The 20153-nt window shown below is 41.6% G+C and overlaps 1 protein-coding gene across 1 annotated transcript in view; it reads left to right on the top strand.

Annotated features, from left to right (window-relative positions):
* DMD (dystrophin) overlaps positions 1–20153 on the top strand; it is a 1970015-nt gene that overhangs the window by 1720634 nt on the left and 229228 nt on the right. The window contains exon 60 of the mRNA XM_059385278.1: positions 19343–19421. Coding sequence (XP_059241261.1) covers positions 19343–19421 — 79 coding nt within the window. The remainder of the gene's footprint in view (positions 1–19342; positions 19422–20153) is intronic.

Here is a 20153-nt window from a genome sequence, read left to right on the forward strand (position 1 = left end):
TGCAAACCATCACCATGAAGGTGAAAAGCTCCTAAACAGAATGAGTGAGTAGCAAACTGTAGTTCATCATTTTCACCCAGACAAAGTCAGAGTCCCCAAAAACTTTTCAGCCATTTTGAGATCTTTTCACCTCTGCCAACTCCAGACTTCCCCTTCTATTTAATTTGCTCCTTTCAAGATCTTCAAGAGAGTGCGGAAGTGGAATGGCCTTGTGCACAGTGGCAAACTATTCCCTTTCCAGTGAGTTCCCCTGTGGTTCAAAGCCCCACTCAAGGGTCTTGGAGATACAGCCCCCCCCCCCCCCCCGTGGCTCTGACCATTGTGCTCCTGTTCCTACGGTTGTGTTAACACTGATGCCTATAGCCTGAGAAATCCGGACCCTATGCCAGCGCTCCAAGTAATATGATGGGCATCTGAAGAAACTCAAGGGGCCTATGACTTGGTCCTTTGGCAATTAAAACAATATTTGGAAAGCCTTTTGATCATATGCATTTGAATAAAAAAAAGAAGAGTCATTTCCAGGAATCTTGCTATGTTCAAAACCCAGTTTAGAGTTCTCTACTTCTTAAGAGTCCCTGCCAGTAACTGGTAAGCATGAAAGAGTCAGAAAGCATATATTGCATAATGTGGGTGGCCTCGTCCCCCCACATGTGTTACCACTGTACACTATGCAACAGAAGAGGTGACCAAGACACCAAACTCTCCAGCCAAGAGGCAAAGAATATTTCAGTGCTGTGACTGACCATGGATGGAAACTTGTTGAGAGAAAATGTCAGGCACCTTTTCCTAGACAGAGTAAAATGGAATAGCTCCCCAAGCTCTCATTTTAAGAGGGAGCCCATAATACAAATCTCTTAAAAGAATCTTTAAACACACACACACACACACACACACACACACACACACACACACACAGAGGAGATCTATTAGGGTCTGTCAACAATTAACACCTTTTTTATTTGACATGCGACACTGTGTAAGTTTAGGATTTGATACATTTTATCTCACACGATGATGCCATCTATCCCATCACATAATGATCATTTCTTATAGTGTTGGGAACAATGAAAAATCTCCCTCTTACCAAGCTGAATGTTTAGAATAATACAGTGTTGTCGTCTATAGTCACTGTACTGTGTATTAGGTCTTCAGAGCTCGAGTATCTACTAGTTGCAAGTCTTTACCCTTAAATGCCAACTTCCCCATTCTCTTACCCCTTATGGAATACTCTTTAGACTTGAGAAAGAAGGAAATTCTGTCATTTGCAACCACATGGATGGATCTTGAGGAAATTATGCCAAGTGAGATAAGTCAGAGTGAGAAAAACAAATACCAGATGATATCTCTTCTATCTGGAATCTAAAAAAACTTAAAGCTGACACCTTTTCAAATGACCAAATCCCAGGTGCTCAGCAGCTTAGAGCTAAAACGTCCAAGTACCTCTTCCTAACACAGAAACTCCTGTGAAGATCCAGCTCCCACTAATGATCCCCAGAAGCTCTAGTCAAGGTTGCTTTTCACAAATGAAGCTTTTCAAAAACTTGGAGTGGACAAATGTGGCTTTGAATTTTCAAAGAAATCTTTCTATTTAAAAAAAAAAGTACTGAAATGGGCCTACTTCAGTCTTAAATGCACACACATTGAAATATTCTCAAGCTTGAGAGATTGGTTCAAATCAAATATTGTAGTCATGTAAATTTTCTTTTCTCCTAATTGTTAGCAATGAGGAATAGGAAATGGGAATGGGTGGGGTATGCTGAGTAGGAGTACACCCACATTAGCTCTATGTCTCCTGATAGGAAATTGAACCTAATGTGCAGCCGCTACTATGCACTATTCAATAACCACTACTTCTCCATGCTGAGATTAGAGAAAATCATCAGAAAATTAATGCAGCGATTGGTAGAATCATTTGCTATAATGGGTATAATTCTTCCCTCTCCCACCTTTTATGAAGTGTGTTTAGACTTAAGAAGGCAGAATGCTTCGTAATTCTTGAACAAGTTGTATACCTAATTCTTAATAGTTATTGTCCTGATTTCATTTATAACAACTTCTAGGCTCCTTGTTAATTTTCCCAAATATTTCTGTAGTTTCCCCTTTATTATGGAGTGTAGTAGGTTGGACTCTTGGCTGTGGCAGAAAACTCATGTTAGTCAAGATAAAAAACAAAGGCTGGTGCTAGCAGCAGTGGTTTTCAGGCAGCCACACTGCTTCGGGCCCCTCTGCATTCTCTGAACATCCTCCACATCCCCAGCAGAACAGAGACAGAGCTACTCTCACCCAAGAGTTGAGAAACTTTGGGGGCCTGACTATGAGTGGCTCAGATGGAGAGAGAGTGCCCATCTAGGGCTAAGAGAATGGAATGCTCTGACTGATAGATTAATCAGTGTTGCAGGTTGGGTCCTCTGGGGAACAGATGCCAAGACAGAATTTATTGGAGAATAATACCTGTGAAGTGAGAAGGGAAGAAACAGGATTGGGCAGAAGTAGTCATTAAATCACCATGCAGATTTTAGGAAGTCTGTGACAGCTCCATGGGGAGCTCCAGAACCAAGATTGACTTTTAAAGGGATTCTGGATTAGGCCAATCTGAGGATAGTCTCTGTATGACTTGGGACTGTTAATTTTCCATCCCCATTATTATATTAGAGTGATGGGACAGAATGATGGACTGGAACTGAGGTCTTATTTCAAATATCAGCATCATCATGTACGTATAAGAAGTAGAAAGTGAGGTTTAATACAGACCAGTGATTTTTGGCCCTCATGTACATGGCAGTGTCTGGAGACATTTTTGTTCACAGCTGGGGAGGTGGCTTCTAGTGCATAGAGGTCATGGATGCTGCTAGACACCCTCAAACGCACTGGATGGAACAACAAAGAATTATCTGGACCAAAATGTTCATAATGACCAAGTTGAGAAATGCTGCTCTTTAGATAAAGATACCTCATGGGCAAATATGTAGTAAGAGATGCCACAAAAACCTTTATTCTCTGATAAATTCTTAAGGATGACTCTTTTGTTCTTATTTACATTTCTTGACACTTGTTACTGAGATTATAACCAACTGTTTTAACTTTTGGACAGAAAGGCTAGATTGAATTAGTGAAATGTCTAAATCCTAGATTTTTGAAAAATATTAAGACCAATATTAATTTGGGTTAACTCACATACTGTTCATTTTTTTAAGAAGGATTTATTTATTTTAGTAAGAGAGAGAGAGAGCATGTACATGGCAGGAAGGGGCAAAAAGAGGGGGAGAGAGCTCCACTGAGCTCTCCACACTGAGCGTGGAGCCCGACATAAGGCTTGATCCCATGACTCTGAGGTCATGACCTGAGCCAAAACCAAGAGCCAGGCACTCAACCAACTGCACCACCCGGGTGCCCCACCTTACCTACCATTTTGTATGTAATGTTTTTAAAGCTTGCATTGGTGACCAGAAGGGAAATCATCTGTGATTAGCATATAAATTGCCTTATGAAAGTATTATTTTAAAATACTAGTTTGTTTCTGATCTGTTTAAATATCCCTGGGCTGGAGGGAGACTTATTTACTCTGGAAGTTTACTGTGATGTATTTTCTCTTTTGTACATATTACAGAGTTGGGTGTCAGTGCCAGCTCAGATGGAAATTCTGAAAGTTCCAAATTAGAGTGAAATCTGTGGAAATGTACTGCATTATGTCTTCCTAATCAAGAGCATAGTTTTCTTTGTGGGATTTGTACTAAAAAAAAATAATAATACAACAAAAGCAAAGTTTTAGCACTATACATTTTGAACCATCCAGTAGTTGCTTTAGCCTTCAGGGAATTTAGCTCCAGAACTGCTGCTCAGAAAATAAAAAGACTGGTTAATGCCTGAAGGGATAAAAAGATCAGCTAACCAAAAAAAAAAAAAAGTTTTTTCCAAGATGTGAAATGTGTGTTCAATCCTAGATCAAGGACAAGATGTTCAAAGTTGTATGAATGAGGTTTAACATTACTTTAGAAAAGTCTAGAAGAAAGTTTGTCATCATCGCAATAAAATCATTTTCAAGGAGGAACAGTAATGATGCCAACTCTTTACTTGTCTAAAACCCACTATTTTTATCTCAACACAAAATCACTGAATGCTTTATATCCAACTGTCTATATTCACATAGCCATGAAAAAAATCAACTGTGACAAAATGAAGAGAAGGCAAGAAAACAAACCATTGTAATCACTGTATTTTGAAAGCTCTTTGCAAACAAATGTGAAATGCCTAAAAGAAGGGAAGAGAATGACGAATTGTTTGCTTACCAAAATGAAAGAAAAAAATCAACAGTATAAGCAAAAGTATTTGAAGTCTTGGGAATGTTTAATCCATTAAGATGATGTCAATAATGGCATACAAAATGCCTGTTCAAACACTAGTCCTCAGTGGGCATGAGATGCTAAGCTACATAGACTCTGGATTGATCTGTGTGTGTCACCTGCATAGTGAACCCTCCCAGATTGTTCTAGACCTCACGGCTTTCTCACTTCTTACTTCAGGAACACAGAGGCGGGCACATAAAGAGTCTGATTCGTCCCGTGTGCAGTGCTCTTCCCACAAGACACAGGTTCCTGAGAGCAGGAGTGTTTCACATCCTGTCTTTGCCACTGGGCACAACATAAACACGCAGTGCATAACAGCACTCCAGACTGCTTGTGGAATAATTGGTTCTTGAGCTCACCTCTCATGGTCTCCACTCTAGACTCGTTTAGACTCTGCTAAAAGAGAGTAATCACCTAGCTATCCCCAACTGGCCCGCCTGTATACTGATAACAAAAGAGGCAAGATAGACACAGAACTTCCCCCAGGGATGTGTCTGCCAAATCTACCCATTCCACTTCTGCTCTGACCCACCTTTTAACCCAAATAAGTGACAGCTACCATTTACTCAGTGCTTCCTTTGTAGCAGATGCTGTTACATGCTTTACAGGTCGTCTTTTTTAGTCAGATACAGTATTTCTACCAAAGCCATAGTACAGCTCTTGTTAACATCGGGACGAATGACGTGACGGGCTTTGAGAATTCACTCCCACCCCCTTTGTATTCTTTCCATCATTCCACCGAGTCTTTGTTTAACCATTCTTGATTGACTGCTTTGGGTTATCCTATCAGGCTCTGCCCCAAGACACTATGGGTCTGTCCTGATTCATACACATGTCCTTGTCACATAGGATGAAAGCCCAGTCCCCTTACTTTTTTAAAAAAGATTTTATTTATTTATTTGACCGACAGAGATCACAAGTAGGCAGAGAGGCAGGCGGTGGGGGGAAGGGGGAAGCAGGCTCCCTGCCAAGCAGAGAGCCCCATGTGGGGCTCGATCCCAGGACCCTGGGATCACGACCTGAGCTGAAGGCAGAGGCTTTAACCCACTGAGCCACCCAGGCACCCCACCCCACCCCGCCGGTCCCCTTACTTTAACCAGCTCTCACACCAGCTCTTGTTTTGATTCCTGGCAGCTTATCTTTTCTACACCTGTTCCATGCTTCAGGTCATCCTAGAACTCACTGCTCTCACCGTGGTATTTCTTTACTGATAAAAATAATGTAAAATATGAAAATGTGACTCACAGTTGCCACCAAGATGGGGAGCAAGATGGCTGGAAAGGTGTGGTAAAGGGGAGACAGGTTTTTAAAGATTTTCATTTCTTTGTTTTCCTTGAGTTTTTTATCCTGTAAATGCAGTAAAAGTAATGAGAATTTTAATAATTACTTTTTAAAATGTTTTCACGCTTTCCCATAAATGACAAAGTCTCTGTTTTTAAACCTGACTAACAAGTACTACTCTGATCTAACCCCAGCTACATTTCCAGCCTCACATTATTCAGTTTTCCCTCTGCTTATATTCTACATCCAGGCCTTTACTAGTGCCAAAAAAAATTGTTCATTCTGCTCTGACCACATGGAAACTTGCATCTGTTTTGGCCCATCAAATTCTTACCCAACTTCGAAGGCCTTGCTTAAAACTAACTTCCTTCATTAATACGTTCTACACAGTCTATCACTTCAAGAGCTGTTAGGCTTCTTTTTTGTTTGTTTGTTGTTTGTTTAAGTAGGCCCCACACCCAACATGGAGCCCAGCATGGGGCTGGGGCTCATGACCTGAGATCAAGACCTGAGCCAAGATCAAGAGTCTTAGGCTTAACCCAATGAGCCACCAGGTGCCCAGTTGCCAGGAAAATGAGAGGGTCTCTAATAGGAAATGGACTCTCCAGGCACACTCTTTCCAGCATCTCATTATCCATACATGAGTGTGCTCACCTGTAAGAAAGTCCTAGGGACACCTGGGTGGCTCAGTCAGTTGAGCCTCTGACTCTGGATTTTGACTCAGGTCATGATCTCAGGCTCGTACGATCAGGCACCGTGTCATACTCCACGCTCACTGCAGAGTAGCGTGTCCCTCTCCCTCTGCTCCTCCACCCACTCGTTCATGCGTGCCCGCTCCCTGTCTCTCTCTTTCTCTCTCTCTGTCATAAAAAAAATAAAATAAAATCTTTTTAAAAACAACAAATTAAAAAGTAAAATGGTCCTAATGGAAGGACCTTCATCATTTGGTTGTTGATTCTTTTAAATATTTAATTGGCTACCTACTATGAGACAGGTGCCAACCAGGATCCTGGGGATCCAGAGGTGAATGAAATAGACTATACCCAACTCTCATTAAGTTTATTTTCTGATAGGAGAGACTCAAATGCGCAGTCTACCTCTAAAGTATAAACACAGCACTGGGACCACAGTGAATGCTCTATAAATGTTAGCTGTGGTGACTATTGTCACTGTTGCTGGTATTCAGTACTTCTATTTATAGATGAGGAAACTAAGGCCTGTAGACACTTAGATGAGATGCAGAAGGTCAAGTAGCTAGTAAGACATTCTAACTCAAGTCTTCCTGTCCCTTAGAACTGGTGGCCTTTCCACTACACCTGTGGCTCCAAAAATGGGCTACATGTCAGAGTCCTTGGTGGAGCTTTAAAGAAAGTACAGATTCTCAAGCCCCAGTGGCTAATGGACTAGGTCAGAAGTTCTAGAGAATTTCTAGCTAAGTATCTGTTTTTTAGACATTTCTCAGGTAGTAGTGATACATAGTCAAATTGGAGAATGACTGGGTATATTAAGACCTTTCCCAAGCTACTTTGTTATGCCTGTTTGAAAATATCTAATCCATAAATTCATAGAAAATAGACTCCTTGTTTTATTTATTTTTTTTCCCCTTCCTCTCCTAGCGAAGTGCCTTATAAGGACTCAATAAGTATTTGAGTAATTAATTGCTTAATTATTTAATTAAAATTGCTCTTAAAATGCAAATATTCACAGCTGTGATACTGGAAGCCCGTTATGAGCAATCATTGATCTTCCTAGCGATATTTATTAATCAACAAAGAACCGAGACTTGGGCCAGACAGGCTAAGCATCTGGGAATGAGACTGAGAAGGTATCCAAAACAAATGTTAGCCACATTGTTTTGCAGAGGGGGGACCCTCTCTTACCTTGCCCATACTTCATTGACAACTTTAGGGAAGATGCAAAAAAATGTATTAGTAAAACTCAAGAGATTGCAGCCCCTGGTTTCATTTCTTTTAAGTTAACACATGCCTCTGGTTTGGGAAACTGGGGAAATCTTTTTATTTATTTATTTTTTCAAAGAAAGCGAAAAACTCCTTTATTCTTCTCACACCACAAACACGGAGTTCACTGTTATACGTTAAGATTATAAAGCAAGATCCCAAAATGCAGTGGCTGATTATTCACAGTAGACATATTAAGTCAAGAAGCTTATTTTTTCTCTCTTTGCTAAGGCACAAAGCCTGGGGCTATATGCATTTTTATTACACTTTACTGTCTTGGTTTCACTTGAGGATTAAAAAGAAAGTCAAGGTACAGTGCACATATCCTGATGGATTTTAGGATTTCTTGCTTTAGTGAAAGGAAGAATCTCATAAAGTACTTCAGATTATTGCTCAAGGAAGTATACCTACTTCCGTGATGACCTAGAAATTCGATCTTTTGTTTCTCCTATAAAAGATCACACTGTATTTGGGAATGTTTTTCCCTGTAGTTTTCTATACCATGTAAAGCCACGTTGAAAAAAATAGCTTTTGGATTTGAAGTGAAAATACCTCCAATAGTTCAGGGAAGTCTTAGGACTGTCCAAGGAGCTTAGAAACCACCTTAGAGCTGGGGTGAAGGTATGGCGGTGGGGGGCGGAGGCTGGGGGTTGGTGGGAGTGAGAGAGTGCTCAGCCTGAGGAGTGTAAAGCGGCCCAGGCAGGCAGTGAGACTAGAGACAGGGAGTGAGGACCTGTCCAATTTAACTCCAGCTCTGACAAATCCATACCAAGAAACAATAGAAGGGCATTGCACCAGCCTCTGTGCTTTGTTAAAAAACACAAAGTGTACTTCCCTCTTTAGCTTGTGCCTTGTTTTGTGATATGCAAAGGAGGGAGAAGGACCGACTATTGCAAGACTTGGAAGTGCCCTAGATGAGATCTTCCAGTTTATTGATTTGTAACCAACGGACCTGATACTGGTTTGACAGCTCTGCATCAGTGAGCCAAGAGAAAGGCTCTTTTCAGCGGCCGGGGGGAGAGCTGGGAACTGGAAACAGGGGCTCCTGGCAGACAAGGTTTTCGGATATGTGGTCAAATTGACTGTGAAGGGAGCCAAGGTCAGGGAGCTTTGGAAATGCTGCAGGTAGTGTGGGTATTAAGGAATGTGGATTTCCTTGGTTAAGGAGAGTTGTGTGCATGTTTGAGCAAATTCTCCCTGTTGACCATTATTATTAAGGTCACTAGTAGAACAAACTGAAAATCTACAAGCATGTCATTGCCCAAAATAGAAGAACTTCACCAGAAAACAGGAAAAAATGTGTAATTACTGGAGGTGTATCTTTTTTCATCTGTCTTCCTGATTTCATATTTCAGGATGAATCTGCTGGCAGCTATACAGGTTGTCTGTTTTTCACATGATACCAGTTCTGATATGGTCCCTTGATAATTATTTCAAATTGCCACTTCTGGTCCTTGGGAACACTCCCGTGTGCTAATACTAGGAGGGATAATTATGTAATTACCCTGTGAGCCTTCTGCTACTTGTGGCCCAAAATGCCCCTAGAAAGGAATGAGACAATGGCCTCGGGAAATTTCTGTGAGAATGATATCTTCCAAATGTGGAATAAATAGAAGCTCAGGAATAAGCAGCAGAGGCTGATATGCAAATGATTTAATGTAATGGCATTGCAAGGTGCGACCCACTTGACTTTACTTCCTGCTCCACATCATGCCAGACATTAGGAAAGCTTTTAAAATGGAACCTATCTTTTTAAGATAAAATCGGCATCCAGTTACATCAGCCGAGCAGAGTAATTCAACTCTTATCTCTTTGAGACAAAAAAAAAAAAAAAAAAAAAAAGGCAGAATTAATGCTTCCTATGATCTCTTCCCTTCCCATCACATTTTTCCTCACAGTCTGTAGATGTAGCCAAAACAAAAGATTTTGACAAATGAAGCAGGAGAGGAGGCTGATTGCTGCTTTTCTAAACTAAAATTAATGATACCCTGAAGGTGCCTGGCTCTATGAAGTCAACTCAATGTTGATATAACCTGACTCCATTATCACCGAAGGAGGCAGTTGCATGAGCATGAGAACCAATAAACACACCTCCGAGGTACGCGTTAGAAATCAGTGAGGGCAGAGCTGAAGGCTTAACGATGGACCCAGGACTTGGCGTTTGTCCTCCCGTTCTTTCCAGTGGATGGAGGAGTCCGTCAGAACAAGGGGAGGGCGCCTGGGTGGCTCAGTGGGTTAAAGCCTCTGCCTTCGGATCAGGTCTTGATCTCAGGATCCTGGGATTGAGCTCTGCACTGGGCTCTCTGCTCAGCGGGGAACCTGCTTCCTCCTCTCCCTCTCTCTGCCTGCCTCTCTGCCTACTTGTGATCTCTGTTTGTCAAATAAATAAATAAAATCTTAAAAAAGAAGAAGAAGAAGAAGAAGAAGAAGAAGGGGAATCATACTCCCGGAGAAGCCATGGGCTATGTGGGAGAGGAAATAGAATATTTCCTCTATCCTTCTAGGTTCTTGGTGGAGACCTCCCATAATAAAAGACAGATGAAGGGCTCCTGGGTGGCTCAGTGGGTTAAGCCTCTGCCTTTGGCTCAGGTCATGATCTCAGGGTCTGGGCTAGAGCTCCACAGGGCTCTCTGCCAGCAGGGAGGCTGTGTCCCCTTCTCTCTGCCTGGCTCTCTGCCTGCTTGTGATCTCTCTCTCTCTCTCTCTCTGTTCAAATAAATAAATAAAGTCTTTAAAAAAAAAAGACAGATGAGCAGGAGAGAGGCAAACAAGTTAAATAACATGTATACGAGGGAGAGACCAAGGAAAACTGAATAACTCGTGGAAATGGCCCCAGCTACCACCTCTAATACCACCTGCAGCTGAAGACAAAAGGGAGATGTTGGGGCCTAGGGATGGAATAGGTCAGGTAGGGGAGGCTGCCAGGAAAAGCACAGTAAACAAGGGTAAGGTTCTTATGCAGATTTCACTTTTGTTTTTTCCATTGATAAGGCTTTCTAGAGATTTAGTCATTCTCTTTTTCCCAAGGCGGAGCTGGAGCCACCCTTAAAATGCAAATTTCCCTTATAAATGTAAATATCTCTTTAAAAAACTTAACTTCTGCCATTTTCAGGGCTTCCCCAGGGTCTGCCTGCAGTTTCAGAAAAACTAAGGAGCTTAAACAATTCTTATGCCAAAGAGTCATGTTTGGGGGCTGGCAAGTTCTGCGGCCCTTCAGCTGGCTCTAGGCTGGGTTCCGACTGACAGCACGCCTCACCTGTCCGGCAGAGGGGGACAGCCCTTTCATCTTAGTCACTGCTGGTTGTACAGAACTCCGCTGGGGAGGGCGAGTAGGAAGTGGAGAGGTGAATGGAGGAGAAAAAAAAGGGAAAACAGAGAATAAGAAATCAGAGATGAAGAAAGAAGAGAAAGAAGGGAATCAACACAGAAATGTACAATAGAAGGGGCAAAAATGCTGTGAGAGAGGAACATAGAGAGAAGTGGATGAATGATGGTCTCAATTGGCACCTGTTAGCGTCCGTGCTATAAATCACCCAAAATCAGCTAATAATTATGTCCTCACTGTGAGCGCTCTGTTAGCACTGGTTGCTTCCCCATGATCTATTCTGAAGCCAATCACAAGAAACTCTTTTTAACTCAAAGGTGTCTCAATGTCAAGAAAACACATAAATAACCGGAAGGAAAAGAGAACTCAGCCGCTATCTTTGCATTCAACAAGCCTGGATGGTTCTGCCACAGAACTGTACCTATCAAAAGCTCTCGTTCCAAATCTTGTCTCAGACCATTCTTTTCTTTTCTTTTTTCAGGCACAACTCTAAATAAATCAGAGTTAGGACAATGGATTTTAACTGAAAAGGATTATAATTAGGAGTTTAACAGAAACTGTAATACATCTCAAGAGCTTCCAGGACAATGATTGAGCATGTATTTGTGAGTTTTACAAGTAAGGGTTTGGAAATAAGAATGAATTATGAAGGCCTCCCCAACACAGACACATGCATACAGAAAACTGCAAAATTTCAGAGAAAAACCCTCATGAATAGACCACAGAGAGTCATTTGTGTACATGTGAGTGATTTATTCACTATCATCATGGCACAAGGCACAAGGAAACGGTTTTTGTTTTGTTTTTTGTTTGTTGTTTGTTGTGGTTTTTCTTTTTTTAAACGGGCTCATTAGTGTAGGTGTGAAGTCTCGTTCTTGCATGCCTATGGATATTTAGTTAAGGTCTAGACAGACTGAAAGCCAGAAAATGGAAATGTACCTGCCCAGTTACATCTTTTCCCAAGACTGGGGTAAACACAATCGATGCATGACGCACCCATTAGAACGCTGGGATGCTCAGTAGAAATCACGTTGTTGAGCAGCATCTTCCCACGTCAGCAGGACTCCTTGGCTCTCCTTAAACCTCCAGTGAAGACGAAAACATAAAAGTGATTAACAAGTCAAAAGAAAAAGCCCTTGAGAATTGAAAATAAAGTTAAGTAACATTTGCATTTAGATGAATTAACTTGAAATCATTTCTTGGAGCCCTAGTGTTATGATCTCTCCTTTTTCTTCTCTTTTTAATTTAAAGCAATTTGGGGAAAAAATGAAATAAGGATGTCATTTAGAACCCATGGTGGAATGGACTGAGCTTTGGGAAATAGTCAAAGCTGGGAATAGAACGTGTTATCATCAATTTAGTTGAATGACTTGGTGTTCATTCCTTATCCCCAAAATTTTGCTCTCTAATCTACCATAATCATACTGAGCATAGTGCCTGAAAGATAACAAGAACTCAAAAAGTCTTTTCATTCATCACGTTTATCAATTACTTATTGACCATCTCCCAGGTATTAGGCCCTGTGCTATACCATGAATAAGATAATGTATCTTCATGAGCAAGTAACTTGCATCCTAGTATCCTTTGAATGAATGAAGAAACATTTCTTAAAGGCATGAAAGAAGGAAAGTCTCTGCAAACAGTCCACTGCCTACAGAACTCATCTGAAATGAGAAAGCAAAGGTGAATAATATATAGTCCTCACAGCTCTCGAATATGATTGTTTAAAAATTTGAACAAAACAAATAGGAAGGAGATTTGGGCTCTTGCTTTGCCTTGCACATTATTACCATAAAATTTTTTGAGTCCAGTATTGTAGGACCAGTCATTCTAAATGATTTTCCTTTTTTTAAAAAAGATTTTATTTATTTATTTGACAGAGAGAAATCACAAGTAGGCAGAGAGAGGGGGCGAGGCAGGCTCCCTGCCAAGCAGAGAGCCTGATGCGGGGCTCTATCCCAGGACCCTGGGATCATGACCCCAGCGGAAGGCAGAGGCTTTAACCCACTGAGCCACCCAGGCGCCAGGACCCTGGGATCAAGACTTGAGCCAAAGGCAGAGGCTTTAACCCACTGAGCCACCCAGGCGCCCCAATGATTTTCTTTTTTAAACTTTGATCATCAAGAAGGAAGGAAAGAAAAGAGGGAGGAAGGGAGTTGTGGGAGAAGGGAGGTCTTTCCAAAAATTTTGCTGGGAATCACACAATAGGGAATTCTTCATGCAAAATGCAGTTGTTAGGGTGATACTTCTTGAATAAACTGTACATTAATTCATTCAACTAATAATTAGAATATCTGCTATGTGCAAGTACTGTGCTAGTCACCGGGGATATAGTAGGGAAAGAAAGATATGTCTCTATCCTCATGGAGCGTATTAAAAAAAAAAAAAAAAAAAAAAAAAGGGCCTTTTTTTTTTTTTACATCTTTTTGTGTTGTATATTTTTTTTTAATTTTTTCAATTTATTTATTTTCAGAAAAACAGTATTCATTATTTTTTCACCACACCCAGTGCTCCATGCAATCTGTGCCCTCTCCAATACCCACCACCTGGTACCCCAACCTCCCACACCCCCGCCCCTTCAAACCCCTCAGATTGTTTTTCAGAGTCCATAGTCTCTCGTGATTCCCCTCCCCTTCCAATTTACCCCAACTCCCTTCTCCTCTCTAACACCCCTTGTCCTCCATAACAAATATCATGGAGGACAAGTAAGTGAAACCATATGATAATTGACTCTCTCTGCTTGACTTATTTCACTCAGCATAATCTCTTCCAGTCCCATCCATGGTGCTACAAAAGTTGGGTATTCATCCTTTCTGATGGAGGCATAATACTCCATAGTGTATATGGACCACATTTTCCTTATCCATTCGTCCGTTGAAGGGCATCTTGGTTCTTTCCATAGTTCGGCCACCGTGGCCATTGTTGCTATAAACATTGTGGTACAGATGGCCCTTCTTTTACGACATCTGTATCCTTGGGGTAAATACCCAGGAGTGCAATTGCAGGGTCATAGGGAAGCTCTATTTTTAATTTCTTGAGTAATCTCCACACTGTTCTCCAAAGAGGCTGCACCAACTTGCATTCCCACCAACAGTGTAAGAGGGTTCCCCTTTTTCCACATCCTCTCCAACACATGGGCAGAAGATATGAACAGACACTTCTCCAATCAAGACATACAAATGGCTATCAGACACATGAAAAAATGTTCATCATCATTAGCCCTCAGGGAGATTCAAATTAAAACCACATTGAGATATCACCTTACACCAGTTAGACTGGCCAAAATTAACAAAACAAGAAAAAAGACCTTTTTAAAAAATTTTCTCTGACATGCTTTTACTGAGGAATACTGCAAACTAGATTATGAGTACTCAAGGAGCATATGGCAGTTTTTTGCCCATCTGGGATAGTTCTAAAGAATAGACCTTTGTGTATCAATAGATAAGGATTCTTCCAGTTCTAAGCCTTCATGATCTATGATCTAATAGTGGAAACAGGATGTATGCTTCCCGAAAGATGTTATACTTGTATTTCTTTTTATAAAAGGAAACAGAGGTCGGGGCGCCTGTATGGCTCATTCAGTAGAGCAGCCAAATCTTCATTTCAGCTCAAGTCATGATCTCGGGGTCATGGGATAGAGCCCCATGTCTGGCTCCAGGCTCAGAGAGAGGTCTGAGTATTCTCTCTTTCCCTTTCCCTCTGCCCCTCACCCCCTCTAAAATAAATATTTTAAGAAAGAAAGAAAGAAAGAAAGAAAACAGAGGTGTTGCCTGTTCATTCAGAAGAAACTATCTCTTTGAAGAATCTAGTTCTACTCCTTTAGCTCCTCCTACCCTGCTCACCTTCTAATGCTCAGTCCCAACCCTTTTATTCTCACTTGCCTTTCCTGCCTTTAATGACAGACAAATTGCTCATCTCCAACTGGCTCTACTCAACACCTCCAATTAAAATCTCATGGTTAGGTCAAACACATCATGTTCCATATGAATTCATCCAGCCATATGCCATCCCCCACTTTTGGGATTTCCATCACCAGTATCCTTATCGTCCCAGTCTTCCACACTGCAAATACAGACGTTCTCTTGGTTTCTTCCAAAATGAAGTTCCAGCCCCAAAATTAATCAGTTCTTCCTTCTTTCAAAACACCTCCTTATCTGCACCTTCTCTCCCACTCCAGGCCACACAGTCTTTTTTTTTTTTTTTAAGATTTTATTTATTTATTTTGATAGACAGATCACAAGTAGGTAGAGAGGCAGGCAGAGAGAGAGGGGGAAGCAGGCTCCCCGCCAAGCAGAGCCCGACGTGGGATCGATCTCAAGACCCTGATATCATGACCTGAGCCACAGGCACTGGCTTAACCTGCTGAGCCACCCAGGCGCCCCCAGGCCACATAGTCTTAATGCAACACATGTCACCCCACACCTGAGTGAGAGCAACAGCCTCTGCCTGGTCTCACCTTCCAGTCCCTCTTGAATCTGTTTAAGGCCTCGCTGCCAGACTCAACTTCCTAAGCCCGAGCTGCTTGTCAAGTCATGGGTCCCTGTGCAGACGTCTTCCCTGGTTCCCTTGGCCTTGCCAGGGAAATCTTGAGTCTCCGAGTCTGAAATGCCTTGCTTTCAAACTCTGCTTCCAAGACACCTAGCTCACTGTGCCTCACCGTCCCCTGCAACAGCCATGTTTCATCCCAGGCCTTTCCTTGGCCTACCCCTCCCTCTTCCTCACCTCCAAACCTCTCTGTGTCCCCAAACCAGAGACTGCTCCTTATGTGTCTCTTTCAGGTTGAACAGATACTTGTCAAATGAAAAGAGAATTAACCGAGTAAAAAAGGAATTCTGCCAGAATGCAAGGTGCCAGTGTATCAATTATGGCTTTTGCTCCCCAGTCTGTATAGAGGACTTGCAAATGGTTCAAAACACAGCCACTTAGAAAGGTCCAATGCATGGGGCTTATTGTTGCAGAAGATGATCAGATTTCATTTCCTTGCCTAATTGCTCACAGAATAAAGTGCCTTTGTTCTTAGGTAGCTACACTGTAGCTACACTGTAGCTACAGTAGGAAGCTACACTTCAAAGTTTTCTCTTTCTGAAAACGATGTCTTTGTTTATTCACCCGTGCTTTCAATCCATGCAATACCTTTCTCCAAAGATAATCTGTGAAAAGAAATGTTGTATGCTTAATTCTTTAGTTTTTCTTGCAAGATTTTTATTTTTTTATTTGACAGAGAGAGATCACAAGTAGGCAGAGAGGCAGGCAGAGAGAGAGGAGGAAGCAGGCTCCTTGGTGAGCAGAGAGCCCGATGGGGGCCTCGATCCCAGGACCCTGAGATCATGACCTGAGCCGAAGGCAGAGGCTTAACCCACTGAGCCACCCAGGCACCCTCTTTAGTTATTCTAAGACTGTTTCCTAAATTTTTCATTTCAGTTCATGACACAGCTTTAATTTCAGTCTCTCTGATGCATTTTCTTAACTTTGAGTTATTGGGATGAGAATTCACTCCTGTCTCCTTTTCATTTCTTGACGATATTGTGTGTAGAGGGAAACTACCTCTGGAGGTCTCCTTAGTTAAGAAGAAAACACCCCTCAGAGATGAGCGGTCTCCGATGGACTCAGATCTGTCTCCGCCTGGCTGCTCTGAAGCTACCGACATCACTGCCCAGGGGCAGGGCCTGTGACATGGTCACGCCCCTCTATCACATATTCCCCTTGGGATTTCTCTCTTAGGATGTGAAAACATCTCCGATGACTGTCCACGTCCCAGTGACTCCTCATCCCATCTTCCCCACCCCCAAAACGTTCACAATCATCTCTTGATTAATTTGTTCATGAAATGACCCATTCTGCATATAGAAACAACTACATATTCTAAACATTCATTTGCATGTGTTCTCTATAATCTTATGGCATCACCTTCTTTATGACCAGGAACTGACCTTGAAATATACCAATATACCAATGTCTAAACTTTCACAGTTGTGGACACCAGATTTCTTCTGCACTTAGTAAATGGAAAGGCCAGCTGCAGATTAAATATGGATAAAATACTTGCCTTTCAACTTTTATCCTTAAAATAGCAGTTAAGAGCATGAGCCAGAATGAATTTGAATCCTGGCTCTGCCAATTTACTATTTAAAGTTAGTCAAATGTTGTTGTTGTTGTTGATTTTTTAACCTCTCATGCTTTAGTTCCAACATCAGTGAAGTGGGCAGATACTATGAATTCTTACCACTGAGTTACTGCGAAAATTTAAATAAGTTAATTCATATTGCCATGAACAGAGTACTTAATAAATATTAACCATTTTGGGGGGATGCCTGGGTGTCACAGTCGGTTGAGCATCTGACTCTTCCTTTCCACTCAGGTCATGATCTCAGATGGAGCCCCACATCAGGCTCCACACTCAGCATGGAATCTGCTTGAGATTCTCTTCTCCCTCTCTCTCACTGCCCCTCCCCCCACTCATGCACACATTCTCTCTCAAATAAATAAATATTAAAAACATATTAGCCATTTTTTGTCACATTTATTGCCTTGCCTTCAATAACCTATTCCTCTCCATATATTAATTATAAGGCAACATAACAGTAGTTGCTAGCATTCATTCAGTAATCACCGTATGAAAGAAAACAGGCCAAACACATCACGTGTCCTAGCCATTTCCCACAAAAATTCTGTGAGGTATGGCATATCATTGTCCCATTTTACAGATGAGGAAAGTTAACAATAGAACAATATACCCAGGGGCATGTAGAGTGTAGTCAGTGTCAATACACATTCTGATTTATTCCCCCATATCCGTCTGTCTCTATCAGTCAGCCATACACATTAGTTTGTTCAACCAGTCATTAAACCTTTGTTGCCACTTAGGGTGTTCAGGGTTCACGGCATCCTGCCAAAGGAAGCATAGGGCAAGAGAGGTAAGCCCAGAATAGTCCCGACTATCAAGGAATCCACAGTGCATTGTGGGAGATACTCACGTCCATGGGACTCAAAGAGATGGTAGGATAGATGTGCTCCAAGTAGACACCATGTGCTGTGAGGATGCTGAGGAAGCAAGCACTTCCAACCCTGGGGGACTCGAAAAGGGGGCATATAAATATAGGAACGACCTGAACTGGAAGAGGAGGGGGAGAAGAACAGTCTAGAGAGGAGGAACAGCAAGAACAAGTCCTACAAGTGTTACACTGGATGGAATATAGCAGGACGGGCAGGTTGAGTTTGGTTGGTAACGCAGGGTCATACGACTGGGAAGGATGTCTGAAGTGTTCTTCATGCTTTCGTGAGTGTAACAGTGAGGCAAATCCTGCACTGTTTGGAACTCCACATGCTTTGCCAAATATTTGGTCCCAGCAAAGATGGGCAAGGCTTGGAGAAGGTAAAAAAAGGAAGATTGTTCTCAATCTATGTCAGGCCTTTGACTGATAGTGCAAGGTCGGAGTCGGCTTTAGATCAGACTACCTGAGCCAGATTTCTGATCCATTTAATACTCATTTTATCTCCAGGGAATTATCCACACCATAGGAGCAAACTCACTCCAAGTTTGCTGGCTCTGGGCAGGAACTGATCAACCCCTTTTTTAGCATGGGCTTTTCAGAACCAAATTAAGATCCAGATTTATGGAGCCTACAGACCTGGGGTCACCACTAATACCCGGCTGGCAGAAGGCCAGATGGCAAAGTATACCATTTCACCCATAAAATTCTTCCTTTTTCCCCACCCAGAATGGAATTCACTAAGCTATCAGGATGGTGTCCATGTATTACAGAAAAACCTAATAGAGAAAAAAAAAGAGTGGTAATTTTTATCTCATGCCACCTAAAGATATACTTCGTACTAATTTTCAAGTCTCCTAAAAACTAAAATCTGAAAATTTCTTTGATCTCATTTTCTCCCCATAGCCTGTATTTAAGCCTTGCCTCTACTTCTTTCATACTTGAGTAAAAATCAACTATTGGTTACTTGTTAATTATCACTCAGTGATCCATCAATCATCAATAGGATTCCAAAATACATGAGTCCAAAACAACAGACTAAGACAAAACATATGCCTTTTCTGAGCTCCTTTAGCCATCATGTGGAACATGGAATGACAACCTCCCTAACCTCTGCATGGAAGATTTAGAGTTTACATTTTTGATGGTGCTCATTGGAGTAGTAAGTAGTTCGTTTGTGTCTGCCAATGAGTAAGAGTGTGGGGGGGGGAAATCTCATTATAACATTATCAAGAAAGCAAATCCTTTCTGTTTGGCCTTGGTTTGATAAAAATGTGTCTCAGAGGCCATCTATGGTAAGCGGATATTAAAACCGGGGTTATAAATTGTTGCTTTAGTGTTCCAGCTTTTGAGGCCCAAAAGATCTTACCGAAAAGGGTACATTGTTTTTAATTGCTCCTCATTATATGTGATGAGAGAACATCATTTCTCTCCTCTTCCTCCCAGGTGGCTGTTGAGGACCGCATCAGGCAGCTGCACGAAGCCCACAGGGACTTTGGGCCCGCGTCCCAGCACTTCCTTTCCAGTAAGTTGCTGTCACCTTTCATTGCATAATGTCTTCATTGCATCTTGGTAGCAAAGAATGAAGAGCTGAATTACAATCATCTCTGCCAAGTGCACTGGAGGCGTAAATCATCCTGAGATACAACTTTGGGGGGGGGGGGGTGCGGAGAATCTAGAGGGTTGGGAGAGGAGGTCCGATTAGATCATTTTGTCTAGTCTTCAGCTAACGCATAGTTGTTTCCTGCAGTGTGTTCTCCAGTGCTAACTTTGGTAATATTTTTGAATCTTTAGTTCTGTTTATAGCGGTTCACTTCGTAAGCTGGTAATTAGGATACCGTGTAATTATGACGGGATCATTCAATATGTGTTACTGGGAATCTATAATTCTTTATCTCTACGTAATTCATTAAATACTTTCTGCCTCCAAGTTGAAAGCCCAGCCTGTTGGGTTTGCTCTCCCTAACTATTCTCACTGCTCTTTTATCCTTGACCAGTCTTCATTCTCTTTACTTAAGCTTTACTCCTTTATTGATTATATTTGTGTCACTAGTTATATTATTAATATATATTATTGATAAATATTACATATTTTATAATAAATACTGAAAGTAACAGCCTTAGGTAATGGATGGTTTACCATTGGAACATCCTATTAATATAACAGTACATATTAAATTGTCAAGCTCCTATTGTCCTCTGATTGATGTTATTAATTTCTACCACTCTTCCTTTGATTACAAAAGTGTAGATGTTG

The sequence above is a fragment of the Mustela nigripes genome, chromosome X (assembly GCF_022355385.1).
Source record: "Mustela nigripes isolate SB6536 chromosome X, MUSNIG.SB6536, whole genome shotgun sequence".
NCBI classification, from domain to species: Eukaryota; Metazoa; Chordata; class Mammalia; order Carnivora; family Mustelidae; genus Mustela; species Mustela nigripes.